General features: G+C 41.4%; 1 protein-coding gene across 11 annotated transcripts in view; it reads left to right on the top strand.

The window, feature by feature from the left end:
- Window positions 1-18488, top strand: part of Vps13 (vacuolar protein sorting 13C) — a 1483510-nt gene that overhangs the window by 494975 nt on the left and 970047 nt on the right. For all 11 annotated transcript variants that reach the window (XM_076210284.1, XM_076210280.1, XM_076210283.1 and 8 more), the window contains one exon: window positions 12244-12389. In XM_076210284.1, coding sequence (XP_076066399.1) covers window positions 12244-12389 — 146 coding nt within the window. The remainder of the gene's footprint in view (window positions 1-12243; window positions 12390-18488) is intronic.

Raw genomic sequence — 18488 nt, 5'->3', positions numbered from 1 at the left:
CTTCACATTTAGCAACTCCCTAAAATATTCTGCCCATCTTCCCCTTACTGCCTTCTCTTCCATTATCATCTCTCCATCTGCACCTTTTACCTTTTCTTCTCTACTTGATTCGCCTCCTCTTCCTCTCTTAATTTCTTTCCAAATCATCTTTTTATTACTTTCAAAATTTTCTGTCATACTCTTACCTCACTTCACATCTGCTCTCCTCTTTACCTCCTTTACCTTTTGCTTTACTTCTCTTTTCTTTTCTTTGTAGCTCTCATATGACAGGCAGGTGGCGACAGGCTCCATCACGTCCAGGTACTCTCGAAGCCGGCGGAGCCCTGGTCGGCGAGGATGCGGTTGATGGCAACCTTGGCGTCCTGCTTCTCCAGCACAAGCTCCATGAGGGCCTTCATGGAGTTGAAGTAGCTGTTCCACCTCGTAGCTACAGTGGTGACGAGCCTTCTGCCACCCAGAGCCTCCTTGATCTTGTTGGCGTAGACAGAGGACCTATTCTGCAGGTTCCACAGGGCCTGGGCCTTGGCCCCAGGCCTCCTGAAGACAGCCCTGGGCCCCTTGTTCCACTCAGGCACCTCTGCTACGTCCGTCGTGGCCAGCAGGTTGAGGGTGTGAGCACTGCATCTGAAATGTGGCGGAAGCTGTGACTCATCATCCCCCCTGTTGCGCAGCATGTCCGAGACGTCGACGACCTCGCTGTTGACGATCGCCTCGTCGGTCTGCTCCTCGAGCTCCTCCTCTGTCAACTCTGGCCTGGTGGTGGTGTCGGCGGCAAAGTGCTCGAAGGCTGCCACGTAGTTGCGCCCGTTGTCGGTGGTGCAGTGGGTGATCTTTTTGCTGATGTCGAACTCCGCGAAGGTGTCAGACAGGTTCCTTGCCAGAACTCGACCTGTCTGCTTCTCCATCAGCTCCCTGCACGCAAGAGTTGCTGCCTTCCTCTCCAAAGTGATGGGATCGATCCAGTGCACCGTGCAGCTGAGGAAGGCCCTCCTGTGGGACGTCCAGGAGTCGGCGGTGGTGGCCACAAGGTCGACGTCTTGCAGGGTGGCCTTGACCTCATCTTTGACCTGCCAAGGAAATTAGGCTTGATAGAATACTCTTTAAAAAATAAAAAGTTTTGCTTTTAGTTATAAATTATTAAATTAAAACTTAAGTTAAAACAAAAAAGGAATACCTTAAATGTAACTTTTACAAGTTATAAGTTAATAAATAACATGTTAATAGTTGTTTTAATTTTTTTTAATAATTTTTAAAGTTAACTTTACTTTCAACTAGCTAGTTTAAATTTTAATTCTTAAATAAAAACTTTACCTGTACAGCGTACTTGTTAAGCCGCTTGGTGAGGGTCTTCCTGCAGGGCATCTTGAACTCGGGCTTGAGGATGTTCAAGAAGGTCCTTGTGGCCTCGTCCTCGGTGTCGCAGAGGGGCTTGAGGCCCTCCGCGAACCAGACCACGTACGCCTGCTGGGCCAGCTCCTGCGACCAAGCCTTGGGCCTCTCCGTCGCCTCCTTCAGGGTGATCTGGCGGCTGGTCTTCTCTATCTTGGTCGTCGGCTTGAACCTGTTGAGGGACAGGGCTGCCTCCAGAGACGACAGCATGGAGGGGTGCTTGGTCTTGTAGTGCTTCTTGAGGTTTCCCCTCGACTCGCTGTCGAACTTTATCTTCTGGGGGCACTTGCAGCAGCTGGCCATCCCCTTGTGCAGTATCTTGTCCTTGAACTTGCTGCTCTTCTGGGAGCTCTCCAGCTTGTAAAACTTGAAGAACCTTAAAAAGAAGAGATAAAGATTAAAGAAGTTAAAGACTTCTTAAAAGCAGTGGCATAAAGATAAAACTTATAAAAGTGATAAAACCTTTTTTTTTTTTTTTTAACTTACTCGTTAAGGCCGTGAAGAGAGCCCTTTAGCTCCTCGGCGTTCAAGGCCTATCCCCCTCCCTGGGTCTCCTCGTGGTCGGAGGTCTCCTCGCCGCTGGCGCTCACCATGTCCACGCTGCTGCTGGCCAAGGTGTCCAGCCTGCTGGTGGACATGGAAGATGCTCCTGGTGTCCTCCAGGGGGTCGGCTGGGTCACTAAAACCAAATTAACATTTTTAGTTAAATTTCAATTTTTTTTTACAAAGTAATAACTGTCAATCAGAAATTTTCAGATAAAAAGGAAAAATGCCTTTTATTTTTTTTTAAATTTAAATTTAACAAAGTGCCTTATGAAAAGCAAGAGACAAAACTATTTAACAGTTTCAACAAAACGTCTTTTGAAAAAAGGCCTTTTTTAACAGATAAAAGATTTTAGATTAAAAAAAAAATCATATAGGTTTTAACTACCTGATGATTGAGGCATCCGAGAGGCTGCTGCGGCTGCTGGTCCTCTCTTCCTGGGCCTGGGACTGCCTGCTGGGGCCGGGGACCGGGCTACTGGTCCTCTCTTCCTGGGCCTGGGACTGCCTGCTGGGGCCGGGGACCGGGCTACTGGTCAGGAACCTCCTCATGTTGATGGCGACTAGAACCTAACCTAACGAGCTACACAGAAACGATTAAAGCGAGAGAAACAAGTTTATATGATTAAATACTTAATTCACTGAATTGATCAAAACTTTTTGAAAACTTTTTTTTAATGTAGAATAAAGTTTAAAAAAGGAAAATCACTTGGAAAGTTAAAAGCACAAAACGATTAAGTGTTGCTGCCGCGGCGGGCGGACTTACAAACACTGCCACTTAAAACACTAGGCGATGAGGCTGAGCACGTGGTCGAGAGCGTAGGAGCTAGAGCGTAGGTGTACTCGCGTTGGCAGGCCAAACGAGAGTGGGGCTCCCGCCAAAACTTTTGGCGGGAGCAAGAATCTGCTAGGTCGTGGCGGCCTCTGATTGGCTGAGAACGCCCAGAACGGCCGGTGATTGGCAAAGCGTGATGGCGTAAAAGTAATTCCTGGAATTTCCTGCTAACTGCTTCCCATAGATGCGCTCGAACGTGTTGAAACTTGTCCGTTTCATTTTGCCGGGGTCGTCTTCTCTTAAGTCTTAACAAAAAAGTCCCGCGCTCGCTTTTTCAATCTACCGATACCGATTGACTGCCAATCATGCAATCGGTAGCGGTATTCGGTAGTTTCTTCAAAATACCAAATGATCGGTATCGGTAGCAGAAATCTACCGCCGGTAGTACCGATCTACCGACTACCGAATGTCAATCGGTAGTCCCAGCTCTGGATGATATATACAACAGCATCCTAGCCTGAATTGTCCTAGCTAGGTCATCTATCATACATAGTCCCTATGCTCCGTTACACATGGGATTAAGTGTCTCCTATCCTGATTTGTGTTTACAAATGTATGTGTGTCGTATGCCTATGGGTGTCTATCGTGATCGCGCCATACGCGCGGGGATATCAAATACCCAGACCTGGACACATGTGCCACAAATTTGGCTGCTTTCTCATTACCGAGGCTGTTCCTTAAATTTGTGTGAACAAGTCCATAGGAGGAGAAAACTCTTTCAACTCCTGATGATGAGGCTACTGCAGTTAGGAGTTGACGCACTGATAACAGAATATCACTGTCTCACATGGCTGTATGTGAATCCCACCACTCAATAGCTGTTAGGGTCTTGGTCACAGACTCAGTAAACTTGAACGCCTGGAAAGGAGGTGATTTTGCCTGAAACTTCATAATTGCAGGAACAAGTGTTGTATATTTCTCATTGGCATACTCCATAGTAATATTCACCTCTTCTGCATTGAGCATTTTTCCTTGAAGTGCTGGATGAAGCATGTTGGCAAGTATGTGAGCTTTGGTGATAAACTGTTCATACCTTTTTTCACCAGTTTTTTAGGTTGTTTATTGTTTGTGAAATGGCCAAGTAATTTCTTCCAAACATCTACCGCTTGAGCAATAGTGCCCTTGTCACTCTGTACCTCATCTAGAGCCTTTGCTATTGGCTGCAATCGATCCATTATTTCCTCACCCGAACGTTTTAGGCCTGAATTTGATACTTTGTTTCTTTAGTATCAATAGCTTCCCTGTTGACTTAACAGATCTTCATTAGAATTGGCCAGTTATTTATATAGGCCTTGAGACAGTCTGACATTGTGTTCCACCTTGTGTCCTGGGGCATAACTAGACACTGACCACCTTTCTGCCGATACTTTGAAGCAGCATAATGATTATTTCTAAAATATTTAACTACATGGACCACATGTTGTTTTACATTATCAATCTCAAGGTCATGAGCCAGTAGATTTAGTAGGTGTGCTGCACATCCGTATGTGAGGACGGTATGCTCAGGTTCACTTGATTCCTCCAAGACTTTTCTCATCTTGGTGACATTTGCTCCATTGTTTGTCACAACACTTCCAATGTTACAACCAAAATCTTGTTCAGCCTTCTTGATCGAATTTTGTACAAGTTGTAGAAGATATTCTGCAGTGTGAGGTTTCCCTGATGTGTCTGTTGTGTAAACTAAATCAATCTGACCTGTGGATGTTGTTAGAATGACACATATTATGGGCTCATTATGGATGTTAGACCACCCATCAATTGAAAGACATACAGTTTCATTATTCAGGTCATCTGCACACTTTTTATATTCCTTTTCATACACAAGATCCAAGTACTTATCAGCAATATCTTTTCTGGATGGAGGAATATAACCTGGCCTCAGGTTCTGAACCATCTTGAGAGACTGAGGATGCTGAACAAGACGAAATGGTGAATTTGTAGCAAATATAATTCTTGCAACTTCTTTATCGAGATTTTCCTTTTGAGAGGTTGAAGATTTTATGATAAATCTGTCCAGAGATGTTGATGACTTTCTTTTAGATGAAAATGATTTAGCAGAAGTGGCGCCTGTGGAGGAGTCTGATAGTGACCTTTTTAATTATGGAATTAGCTTTGCAGATAAATCAAGTGGAGTCAATTAAGAAGGGATTGAAGCTGTTGATACAGATCCTGAAATGGAAACAGAAGATTTTAGCATATTGCATAATTTATAAATGAATAAATAAATGAATGAATACAGTGTGATTTAGGCTACTTTTGAGTACAGTAGTTATTTTTTTTAGATAATGATCATATTCACACAAGCCACTAAATTATTTGGAAATAATTAACAGGATATGAAATAGGTGGGCTTGGAATTCAGCCCACACAGGATTCAGTCCACTTTTAAATTCACAAAAAAATAATGGGTTAGTAGGGTTAGGTTAGGCTAAATCCCTTTGGGCTGAATCCCATGTGGCTGAATTCCAATGGAACCTATGAAATATATTACACAATGTTGAATGAAATGAATAACAATCATCTAGGCTCCAAAGTTGAGTGGATACAGTATATTGTAGTGATATAGTCATTACTCAAATTTAGAAGTAATGAAGTTGAAGTGTATCTTTAGGCCTTCACATTTTTATTGCACATGCTCTCCATTGTTCACCAAATTTATATAGTTTTGTATTAAAAGGGAGAAATGCATACAATATAAGTAAAATTATTTAACTGGGTCATCAATTTCTTCTGTATGCTTTGGCTGACCTTAGCATTTATCTCTGTGATATTTTAATCTTGACACAATGCCCTGTAGTTCCTGGCTGCAGTCTTTGCATTTAGCTCGGTACCCTTTGCCAGAAGTTGTTGGTAGTTTTTCAAAATAATTCCAGACAGGATAATTTTTTCTGCCTGAAGGAACCACTATGCCAGGTCCAGAAGACATCCTTCCTGGTTGATTCCAAAGCAGCAACTGACTCCGTGAGAACCTGCTTACCTAGAACAAGTTTCAACAAGAATCTTGTTGAAACTTTTTGTGGGCTGCACAGTGATATATACTACATGTACCTAGGCTTATACCATTCCTTGTATAATTGTGGCAAGTCTATATAACACTGCTCCTTATATTGATATGCTAAAAATGTCCATAGCAATCAGATCGCATATCAGATAGCAATCCCACAATATTTAAAATCTATTAAAAAAAATCTATTTAAATCAAATAAATCTGATTTAGATAAAAAACAAATTTTTGTTTTTTAAAAGATGAAAAAAATCGCGAACCCTGGTGTCCACTAACCTCATACAATAATACCCGTTAAGTCCGACTAAAACTGGCATTTCATAGCATAACAGTGCCTTAAAAATAGTTTCTTATTTCACTATAAAAGTTTACCTATATACTCGTCTATAGGTCGATCTCGTGTATAGGTCGACCCCCCATTTTTTTTTTTCAAAAAATCTGGAATTTTCCATATACCTCATGTATAGGTCGAGTGGATTGTTTTTGTTTTTGGTGCTGTGAGCATTCCACTGCCTTAATGCTTTGAAGTAGCATGGCTTGCCTGGTATAGCAATTGATTATTATGGTTTTTTCACTTCATTAATTCTGATGTATTCAGGTTTATGTTTTTTCAAGTTCACTGATTTTAATAATTAATAAGTTTCACTGAAATTGCCATTTCTTCGGAGTGAAAAACTTGAACAGATTGCCAAGTACGGTAGATTACCAAGTACGGTATTCGGAATAAACTGGCTAGGCGTGTTTCGTTAGAAAAAAAATTTAACCAACACTCAGAGTTAGTCTTGTAATCTCAACTGGGCGGATGATCAGGCTAATGATAATGTGGAGGAGAAAGATGATGTTGATGTTCCTATGGCTGATGAGGTTGATTCGTATGACGATACTCGACACAGAAGTGAGTGGGAGGAGCTGTTTGGTGGTGAAGATGGTGAAGATCAAGGAAAACGATTTTGGTGGATTTCAGTTAAAATATTTAGGATTATACCATGTGTCACTGTAACAGTAACAAGTTGGCAATACTGAACAGTTTGTTTTCGTGATGGTGAGATCCATGCATTGTTTTGGTAATGGTAACAATAACATATACCATGTAGAAAGCTAAATTTGGGTAAATTTTTAGTTTCGACCAAGGGCGCAACATAGCAATAAAGATTGATTATTAATTTTGTACATTATAATGTATCAACGTAATATGCAATTTTGTGATCGGAAATAAAAAAACAAGAAAGATGCTAAAACATTTCGTAAGTAATGAAGTCGTGTCGGACGAATAGTACGTCATATTTGTTATGATACATGCCGACGACGAAGAAATGAGAAGTTGGCGGGCTTTTCAACCACTTAGCTTGCTGGCTATACAAAGTTCTTGCAGCTTGAAGGAATGCATGTATCTCCGCTCCATAACATTCCTTCAAGAAAATGTACCTGGCGAGGTACTGTCGGAAGCACCGAGGCCGTCAATTGACAGACAAGATGGCGTTCCGATCCTATGCTTGTGGCAAGGTATTTTTCATTTTCACTTCCGCCCACAAAATTGCATATTACGTTGATACATTTTAATTTATAAAATTAATTATTAATTTTCTATTGCTATATTGCGCCCATGGTCGAAACTAAAATATAAAAAAATAAATAAATAAATAAATAAATTTGAGAATATCACAGCATTTTATTATTTTTTAAAACAATTATGGGTACTGTGATAGTATACATGATATAATAAGCTCGCCTGTGTTAAGAAATTTAACAAACAGGTAAAACCACAGTATGGGGTTACCGTATCTAGAAGGAATTTTACATGTTTTAGTACGTACCGTGTATTTTATGTACCCATTGTTTACTGGTAGTATTTAGTAGGTAAATATTTTGATTTCTGAACCTAAAGAAAAGGTAAGAGTTCTTCCTAGAAGATTATTACTTGTGTATAGGTCGACCCCTAGGTTTTGGCCTAAAAAAAATTCCTTAAGATTTCGACCTATAGACGAGTATATACGGTATATCAACTTATACTGCATTGAATAAGTTTTGATATATTTGTCCAATATAAAATGTTAGGTTACAAAGAATGCAACGGCCTCCGCTAGCAGAGCCAGGAATCTGGGTGCGCACGTCCTGTGTAATAGTAGTCCTTGATATATATATATATATATATATATATATATATATATATAATATATATATATATATATATATATATATATATATATATTGTCTATTGTATCTCCTACTAGGTACAGTGACGGTGAACTGGCTGTTGTTTAAGAGAAGATAGAGTGCCTGAGGACTGGAAGAGTGCCTATGTAGTTCCTTTTTACAAGGGAAAAGGGGACAAGTGTGAGTGTAGTAGTTTCAGAGGGATTAGCTTGTTAAGTGTAGTTGTGAAGGCTTATGGGAGAGTCTTGATTGAGAGGATTAGGAGAGGAACAGAGAGTAATTGGTGAGGAACAGTGTGGGTTTACGACAGGTAGAGGTTGTGTAGATCAGATTTTTGTGGTAAGACATATGTGAGAAAGCTATAGGAATAGGTAAAGATGTTTTTGGGGGCTTTTATGGATTTGGAAAAAGCTTATAACAGGGTAGACAAGAAGACACTGTGGGAGTTATTGCAGATACAGGTATATGGAATAGGAGGAACGCTTTTGGGAGCTGTCAATAGTTTTCATGAAAGTAGTAGAGCATGTGTCAGGATTAGAAATGGAGAGAGTGAGTTGTTTGAGGTAAAGGTGGAACTTTGTCAGGGATGTGTTATGTTGCCCCTAGCTGTTCAATTTATACATGGATGGGGTGGTGTGAGAGGTAAATGCAAGGGTGGTGGTGGTTCTCGGACCAGCACCCTAAGGTTTGGGTCTTTTAATGTGCGTGGATGTGGTACAGATGAGAGTAAAAGGGAAGAGATAGGTAGTATGTTTGTGAGAAGAAAGATAGATGTGTTGGCTTTGAGTGAAACTAAGTTGAAAGGGAAGGGTGAGTGTAAGTTTGGGAGTGTAAGTGGGAGGTTATCAGGAGTGAAGAGAGGGCGAGGGAGGGAAGGGGTGGCTATTCTAGTAAGTGAAGAGATAGGTAAACGGGTAGTGGAGTGGAAGGAGGTTTCCACAAGGATAATGTGGATGAAGGTGAAACTGGGGAAGGAGATGTGGGTCTTTGTAAGTGGATATGGGCCTGGCAGTGAGAAGAGTGTAGAAGAAAAGGAGGCCTTTTGGATAGATCTAAATGAGTGCATAGAGGATTTAGGAAGAAATGTCAATGTAATAGTACTGGGAGACCTTAATGCTAGGGAAGGAAATGGTCCAATTGATGGAGTGGTTGGGAAATGTGGAGTTCCAGGAAAGAATCATAGTGGAGAGTTGATGGTGGAAATGTGTCTAGAGAGTTGATGATAGCAAATACAGTGTTTCGGAAGAAAGTCAAGCATAAGTACACATGGGAGAGGGTGGTGGAGGGAAGGGTGGTAGATAGAGCATTGATGGATTATGTAGTGGTAAATAGGATTATGATAGGAAGAGTTAAGGATGTACATGTGCTAAGGGGAGAGGGTGGGGGGAATATCAGATCATTTTTTGGTGGAAGGTAAGTTGAGAGTGGAGGATAGATGGAGAAAGAGGAAAGGGACAAAAGATAGGGAGGTTCTTAGAGTGAACTCTTTGAATGAAAAGAAAAAGGAGAAGGAGTACGGAAAGAAGCTGAAGGAGGAGTGGGAGGGAGTAAAGGGTAGAGTAGAACAGGGTGTGGAGGAAGAATGGGGATAGTTCAAGGAGGGAGTCATAAAGTGTGCAAAGATGGTGTGTGGAACAAGAAGGACAGGGGGAAATAGAAGAAAGGGTAGTGAATGGTGGGATGAGGAAACAAAGAAGGTTGTAGAAGAGAAGAAGCGAGCTTTCACAGATTGGTTACAAAATAGGACGAGGGAGTCATATGAGAGGTACAAAGAAAAGAAAAGACAAGTAAAGCAAAAGGTAAAGGAGGCAAAGAGGAGAGCAGATGTGAAATGGGGTAAGTTTGACAGAAATGGGGTGAGTTTGACAGAAAATTTTGAAAGTAATAAAAAGATGTTTTGGAAAGAAATTAAGAGAGGAAGAGGAAGCGAATCAAATAGAGAAGAAAAGGTAAAAGGTGCAGATGGAGAGATGATAATGGAAGAGAAGGCAGTAAGGGGAAGATGGGCAGAATATTTTAGGGAGTTGCTAAATGTGAAGGAGGATAGGAAAGGAAAGATAGCTGCAGTGGGAAATGCGAAGAAAATGAGAGTGATGAGTGAGGAGAATGGAGGAGAAATAAGGAAGGATGAGGTGAAGGCAGTTGTTAAGATTATGAAAGCAGGTAAGGCACCTGGTCTGGATGGATGCCATGCAGAATGTCTGAAAAAAGGAGGTACAGTGATGGTGGACTGGTTGGTGAGGTTATTTGATGTTTGCCTGAGAGAGGGTAGAGTGCCGGAGGACTAGAGGAAAAGGGGACAAGTGTGAATGTAGTAGTTTCAGAGGGATTAGCTTGTTAAGTGTAGTTGGGAAGGCTTATGGGAGGATCTTGATTGAGAGGATTAAGAGAGGAACAGGAGTAATTGGTGAGGAACAGTGTGGATTTAGGACAGGTAGAGGTTGTGTAGATCAGATCTTTGTGGTAAGACAGATATGTGAGAAAGCTATAGGAAAGGGGAAGGATGTTTTTTTGGCTTTTATGGATCTGGAAAAGGCTTATGATAGGGTAGACAGGAAGGCACTGTGGGAGGTTATGCAGATATACGGCATAGGAGGAAAGCTTCTGGGATCTGTCAAGAGTTTTTTATGAGAGTAGTAGAGCTTGTGTCAAGATTGGAAATGGAGAGAGTGAGTGGTTCAAGGTAAAGGTGGGACTTCGTCAAGGATGCGTTATGTCAACCTGGCTGTTCAACTTATACATGGATGGGGTAGTGCGAGAGGTAAATGCAAGGATATTGGGCAAGGGATTGGAGATGGTTAAAGAAAATGGAGAAAAGTGGGAGGTGAGCCGGCTGTTGTTTGCGGACGACACTGCGCTTGTGGCAGGATCGGAGGAGGGATTGAGGAAGTTGGTGACAGAGTTTGGGAGAGTATGTGATAGAAGAAAGCTAAAGATAAATGTGGGTAAAAGTAAGGTGATGAGATGTACAAGGGGTGAAAGTGGCAGTAATCTGGAAGTGAGCATTAAGGGAGAGCGACTGGAGGAAGTGGATAGTTTTAGATACTTGGGTGCAAATGTGGGTGGAGGTAGAATATAGATTGAGAGAAGCGAGTAAATGCCTTGGTGGATTAAAGAGTGTAATGAGGAATAGACATTTGGGAATGGATGCTAAGAGGAGACTGTATGAAGGAGTGATTGTGCCAACAGCACTGTATGGGGTAGAAACATGGAACATAAGAGAAGAAGAGAGAAGGAGTTTGAATGTGTTTTAGATGAGGTGTCTGAGAAGTATGATGGGGGTTACTAGGCTAGATAGAGTGAGAAATGAGGAGGTGAGGAGGAGAACAGGGGTGGAAAAGGAGCTGGGAGATAGGGTTGATGAAAGAATATTAGGATGGTTTGGACACATGGAAAGAATGAGTGAAGAAAGACTAGTAAAAGAGGTGTGGAAGGCAGATGTGGAGGGAGTGAACATGAGGGGACGTCCTAGGATGAGGTGGATGGATGGGGTGAAGGAGGCTTTGGGGAAGAGGGGAACGTCTGTTGAGGAAGGACGGGAGAGGACAGAAGACAGGGGTGAATGGAGAATGGTTGTATATGGATGATGTTGTGACTGCATGAGGTGGAATGGGTGGGTGGATGGGGGGCGAGGTAGTATGTGTGAGCAAATTTGACGCAGCCCGAAGGGATTTCTCCCTGTCCTCTCATTTTATGCAATGATGGGACGGAGGGGGGGGTCGCCGATTTAATGAAGCGGCCTTGCTGTGGATGTGCTGTGTCTTGCGACACTGCTTCTGACCCAGGGCAGTGGACAAGGTGCAGGGATGACCCGTCATCCGGGAGGTGCTAAGATAAGAGGGAGGGTGGAGGGGTGTGGAGTTTATGGAGGGTAGGAATGGGTGGGAATGATTTTATGCCTTTTTCTTTTTGGCTAACCCCATTGTAAGGGGGAAAAGCCTTGGTATATGTATGTATTAATTTTAAAGGATCTTAAATGTGTTGAATGACAATGGAATGAAAATGTACAGTTCTGTTTACCAAGACATTGTTTTAGACTGATATATTCTCCTTCAGCTAGGTGTATAACATACTTTATTATCTGTACTAATGCCAAATGATTATGTTCAACTGAGGGTGAAGTTCAGTTGAATGAACTTTCACTTCAGTGTCTATCTCCTAGTGTATTTAAATTATCAGGTATTGCTGTGAGGATAATCAGTAAAGTATGTTGATGTATTGAATAGGTTCACATGTTTTAAGTTCCTAATAATAATTACAGATTGTGCTGAATTAGCTTTCTTATGGCTGACATATATATATATTTTTTTTTCCCCAGAAATGAGTGTGGAGGTGTGCAAAGCTGTAGAGGGCTTGTCCCCTGTGCCACTTCTTTCAATATCTGTTATGTCTCTTGGGATTGACCTCACACAGCGGACCTTTGATCTCAGTGTTGCTGTTTGCCTTGGGGGTGTTCTTTTAGAGGTAAGGTTCTAAGGACATCTTGGATAGAAGTTAACTTGTTTTTAGTGGATATTTTTGTGACAATTCTTAGTACATGTTTCACCATTTAAGAGATCAGAGAGTGTCATCTGCAAATGGTAGTCCGCAAAACAGATATCAAAGAGAATCATCTCCCTGCCACTCATTCTTACCATATGCTGAAACCATCCCAATATTCTGTGTTCAGCCCTGTCTGTCAGCTCTCTTTCCACCCCCACTCTACCTTACCATCTAATTTCTCAATCTATCCATATAACCCACAATAGACTTGTGAAACACTGCATCTCAAACATCTCATCACCCCACCCAGTACTAAAAAGAATATAAAGAAACTGGAAAGAGTTCAAAGAGCAATGACATTGATGGTGCCAACACTCTCCAAACTGACATATGCACTAAGATTGTCCAAACTCGAACTATCAACCATGGAACAAAGAAGAAAAAGAGGAGATCTACTGACCATCTACAGAATTATGAAAGGGATGGAGGTCCTCAATAGAGACGATTTACTAAAGTGGGACAAAAGAAAAACAACAGGACATGAAAAGAAACTTAAAAAGGATAGTTATAGAAGAGATTGAAAAAGAATAGTTCCCACACAGAGTGGTAGATATCTGGAATAGATTGGATGAGGAAACAGTGAATGCAAAAACTATACAAGAATTTAAGAAAAAACTTGATGCTGAAATATACAAAGACAGGTCACTATGAGCATAGTCTTCCCTTAAAATATGAGAGTTATTGTCTCACAGTCATTGTCACAGTTGTCATCATTATTAAGTTCTATCTCATGTCTAACTGACACTTCCCTAGCTTCTAAATTTAAAATCTTGTATTTATTTCTACCCGCAAAAATCAATTATTCTATACGGACTAAAGTATCTGGGTGAAAGTTTAATATTGATTGTTTGCATTTTTGCCATAACCAGGTCTCCAATGTGTAATTCTATTTTGTGTGCTATTTTGTTATTTCTTCATCCTGTGTGAATATTCTTTAATGTGTTTACCTAGTTGTCATCAACTCTCTCTCTAGAGCAAATACAGTGTTTCGGAAGATAGTCAAGCATAAGTACACATGGGAGAGGGTGGTGGAGGGAAGGGTGGTAGATAGAGCGCTAATGGATTATGTAGTGGTAAATAGGATTATGATAGGAAGAGTTAAGGATGTACATGTGCTAAGGGGAGAGGGTGGGGGAATATCTGATCATTTTTTGGTGGAAGGTAAGTTGAGAGTGGAGGATAGATGGAGAAAGAGGAAAGGGACAAAAGGTAGGGAGGTTCTTAGAGTGAACTCTTTGAATGAAAAGGAGAAGGAGTACGGAAAGAAGCTGAAGGAGGAGTGGGAGGGAGTAAAGGATAGAGTAGAGCTGGATGTGGAGGAGGAATGGGGATGGTTCAAGGAGGGAGTCATAAAGTGTGCAAGGATGGTGTGTGGAACAAGAAGGACGGGGGGAAATAGAAGAAAGGGTAGTGAATGGTGGGATGAAACAAAGAAGGTTATAGAAGAGAAGAAGCGAGCTTTCACAGATTGGTTACAAAATAGGACGAGGGAGTCATATGAGAGGTACAAAGAAAAGAATAGAGAAGTAAAGCAAAAGGTAAAGGTTGCAAAGAGGAGAGCAGATGTGAAATGGGGTAAGAGTATAACAGAAAATTTTGAAAGTAATAAAAAGATGTTTTGGAAAGAAATTAAGAGAGGAAGAGGAGGCGAATCAAGTAGAGAAGAAAAGGTAAAAGGTGCAGATGGAGAGATGATAATGGAAGAGAAGGCAGTAAGGGGAAGATGGGCAGAATATTTCAGGGAGTTGCTAAATGTGAAGGAGGATAGGGAGGGAAAGATAGCTGCAGTGGGAAATGTGAAGAAAATGAGAATGATGAGTGAGGAAAATGGAGGAGAAATAAGGAAGGATGAGGTGAAGGCAGTTGTTAAGATGATGAAAGCAGGTAAGGCACCTGGTCTGGATGGATGCCATGCAGGATGTCTGAAAAAGGGAGGTACAGTGATGGTGGACTGGTTGGTGAGGTTATTTAATGTTTGTTGGAGAGAGGGTAGAGTGCCGGAGGACTAGAGGAGTGCCTGTATAGTTCCTCATTACAAGGGAAATGGGGACAAGTGTGAATGTAGTAGTTTCAGAGGGATTAGCTTGTTAAGTGTAGTTGGGAAGGCTTATGGAAGGATCTTGATTGAGAGGATTAGGAGAGGAACAGAAGGTGTAATTGGTGAGGAACAGTGTGGATTTAGGACAGGTAGAGGTTGTGTAGATCAGATCTTTGTGGTAAGACAGATATGTGAGAAAGCTATAGGAAAGGGGAAGGATTTTTTTTTGCTTTTATGGATCTGGAAAAGGCTTATGATAGGGTAGACAGGAAGGCACTGTGGGAGGTACAACCACTCCTCGTTTAACGACGACAATTGGGACCAGCGCACTGTCGTTAACCCATTCAACTCCGATGACAAGATGTCTTGTCATTTGGTCAAATAAAACAAAAAATCATAAAACACCAAAATGTTTGATCAAACACCAGAAAAATATGACGTCAGTCCTCACTTCGCTGCGAGCGAAGCGAGGATTGACGTCATATTTTTCTGGTGTTTGATCAAACATTTTGGTGTTTTATGATTTTTTGTTTTATTTGACCAAATGACAAGACATCTTGTCATCGGAGTTGAATGGGTTAACCGAATTGGTCGTTAAGCGAAAGTGTATACATATACGTACATGTACTGTATGTACAATGTCCAGCAATACATGTATCTTTATTTTTGTGTATTTTCCCTCTTTTATACAGTACATTAAAGCTTTACTGTTTATTTACGGTGGTTAGGTTCCTAAAATTACCTTATATAACCAAATCCGCGTATGCTGACATTCCATATTGAATACCAGGGTATTTTTTTAGTTTCGACCATGGGCGCAATATAGCAATAGAAAATCAATTATTAATTTTGTAAATTAAAATGTATCAACGTAATATGCAATTTTGTGGGTGGAAATGAAAGTAAAAAATACCATGCTACAAGAAAATATGCTAATGAACGAAGTCGGTAGCATAGGATCGGGACGCCATCTTGTCGTCTGCCAATGTCTCTCATGACGACGACAACGAGGACGAGCCGGATGACATTTAATATGCAGGTAATGATTAAACACAGGTTAGGTTAGTTTAGTTTAGGTTAGACGAATTTAATCATCCTTTTATTTCTTCGACATCGGCATCTATCATAACAAACATGGTGTACCATTTGTCCGACATTACTTCGTTACTTACGAAATTTGTTTTAGCACCTTTTTTTTCCGCTCACAAAATTGCATATTACTTTGATACATTATAATTTACAAAATTAATAATTAATTTTCTATTGCTATATTGCGCCCTTGGTCGAAACTAAAAATTTACCACTACCGGTATATACTGTACCCCAGGTAGTTTTTTCAGCTTGCAGGATGGTAATGTAGACCTAAGCTTCAGAAAACTTTACCTCACAGGTAATATCCACCGTACAAGTTCAATTATAACATCATACAAATTTGCCTCAACCAACTTAATTATCGTACACGACGTCGTAACTTCAGGAGATGTATGTTAAACGAATGTCATAAAGCCCGTTGTTACTTAGAGTTGTCGTTAACCGAGTAGGTCGTTAAACGAGGAGTGGGTGTACTGCAGATATACGGGATAGGAGGAAAGCTTCTGGGAGCTGTCAAGAGTTTTTATGAGAGTAGTAGAGCTTGTGTCAGGATTGGAAATGGAGAGAGTGAGTGGTTCGAGGTAAAGGTGGGACTTTGTCAAGGATGCGTTATGTCGCCCTGGCTGTTCAACTTATACATGGATGGGGTAGTGCGAGAGGTAAATGCAAGGGTACTGGGCAAGGGATTGGGGATGGTAAAGAAAATGGAGAAAAGTGGGAGGTGAGCCGGCTGTTGTTTGCGGACGACACTGCGCTTGTGGCAGGATCGGAGGAAGGATTGAGGAAGTTGGTGGCAGAGTTTGGGAGAGTATGTGATAGAAGAATGCTAAAGATAAATGTGGGTAAATGTAAGGTGATGAGATGTACAAGGGGTGAAAGTGGCAGTAGACTGTAAGTGAGCATTAAGGGAGAGCGACTGGAGGAAGTGGATAGTTTTAGATACTTGGGTGCAAATGTGGCAGGAAAGGGTGGAGTGGGGGTGGAGGTAGAATGTAGATTGAGAGAAGCGAGTAAATGCCTTGGTGGATTAAAGAGTGTAATGAGGAATAGACATTTGGGAATGGATGCTAAGAGGAGACTGTATGTAGGAGTGATTGTGCCAACAGCACTGTATGGGGTAGAAACATGGAACATAAGAGAAGAAGAGAGGAGTTTGAATGTGTTTGAGATGAGATGTCTTAGAAGTATGATGGGGGTTACTAGGCTAGATAGAGTGAGAAATGAGGAGGTGAGGAGGAGAACAGGGGTGGAAAAGGAGCTGGGAGATAGGGTTGATGAAAGAATATTAGGATGGTTTGGACACATGGAAAGAATGAGTGAAGAAAGACTAGTAAAAGAGGTATGGAAGGCAGATGTGGAGTCAGTGAACATGAGGGGACGTCCTAGGATGAGGTGGATGGATGGGGTGAAGGGGGCTTTGGGGAATGCCTGTTGAGGAAGGACGGGAGAGGACAGAAGACAGGGGTGAATGGAGAATGGTTGTATATGGATGATGTTGTGATTGCATGAGGTGGAATGGGGTGGGTTGGGGGTGGGGGGGTAGTGTGTATGAGCAAAATTTGACGCAGCCCGAAGGGATTTCTCCCCGTCCTCTCATTTTATGCAATGGGGGCACGGAGAGGGGGGGTCGCCGATTTAATGAAGCGGCCTTGCTGTGGATGTGCTGTGTCTTGCGACATTGCTTCTGACCCAGGGCAGTGGACAAGGTGCAGGGATGACCCGTCATCCGGGAGGTGCTCAGATAAGAGGGAGGGTGGAGGGGTGTGGAGTGTATTCAGGGATGGAACGGGTGGAAATGATTTTATGCCTTTCCTTTTTTGGCTACCTCCCTTGTAAGAGGGAAGAAGCCTTGGTATATGTATGTATGTATGTACCTTGTTGTATTTTTGGGAAAGGGAGCTACACTCATGGTGTCCCTTCTTTGTATCTCACAGTGTCTAGTTTGCTCTTAGATTCATGAATAGTTTTTGCACACACTATTTTTTCATCCAGTTTGTTCCAAGTGTCTACCACTCTATGTGGAAAGCTGTTCATTAAATCTCTTCTATAGCTATGTTTTATTATTTTCTTTCCATGTCCTCTTGTGTTTCTCTTGTCCCAGTTTAACAAGTCCTCTCTATCGAGTATTTCAGTGCCCTTCATGATTCTGTAGATGGTCAGTAGGTTGCCTGTCTCTCTTCTTTGCCCCAGAGTCGGTAACTCCAATTTAGCCAGTCTCTCTTCATATGACAAGTTTGAAAGTGCAGGAGCCATTTGTTCTCTAACTCTTGTGTATGTATTTACCTAGTTGTATCTTACAGGAAGGGGAGTTATGCTCATGGTGTCCTGTCTTTGTATCTTGCAGTATCTAGTTTGCTGTTAAATTCATGTATGGTGTTTGCACACACTATTGTTTTGTCCAATTTGTTCTAGACGTCCACCACTTTGTGTGGAAAACAGTTCTTTTTCAGGTTGCTAGTATAAATGTCCTTTTTGAGTTTCTTTTCATGTTCTCTTGTATTTCTCTTATCCCAATTTAATAAGTCTTCTCTATCAAGGACTTCCATGCCTTTCATGATTCAATAGATGGTCAACAATTCACCTCTTTCTCTTTTTTGTTCAAGAGTCAGTAATTCCAGCTTTGACAATCTCTCCTCATATGACAGTTTTGAAAGTTTTGGGGCAATCTTCTTAATTGCTCTTTGGATTCTTTCAATTTTCTATATATTCTTTTTATTACTGGGTGTCCATAGTGTCGCTGCGATCCAGTCTTGGCCTTATTAGTGTGACTAGTATTTTCTTCACCCCCTTAGCGTCAGAGCCAAAATAATTTTTGTTCTTAAATCAACTCAAAATGATGTAAAACCAACAAATTGTGCTTATTTCGATTCACCTTAGCCTAAAAGTGGAGA

The sequence above is a fragment of the Oratosquilla oratoria genome, chromosome 27, assembly GCF_046742065.1.
Source record: "Oratosquilla oratoria isolate Oo_2021 chromosome 27, ASM4674206v1, whole genome shotgun sequence".
Classification (NCBI taxonomy): domain Eukaryota; kingdom Metazoa; phylum Arthropoda; class Malacostraca; order Stomatopoda; family Squillidae; genus Oratosquilla; species Oratosquilla oratoria.
The sequence above is the reverse complement of the archived record's forward strand: the minus strand, read 5'-3'. Positions and strand labels throughout refer to the sequence as shown.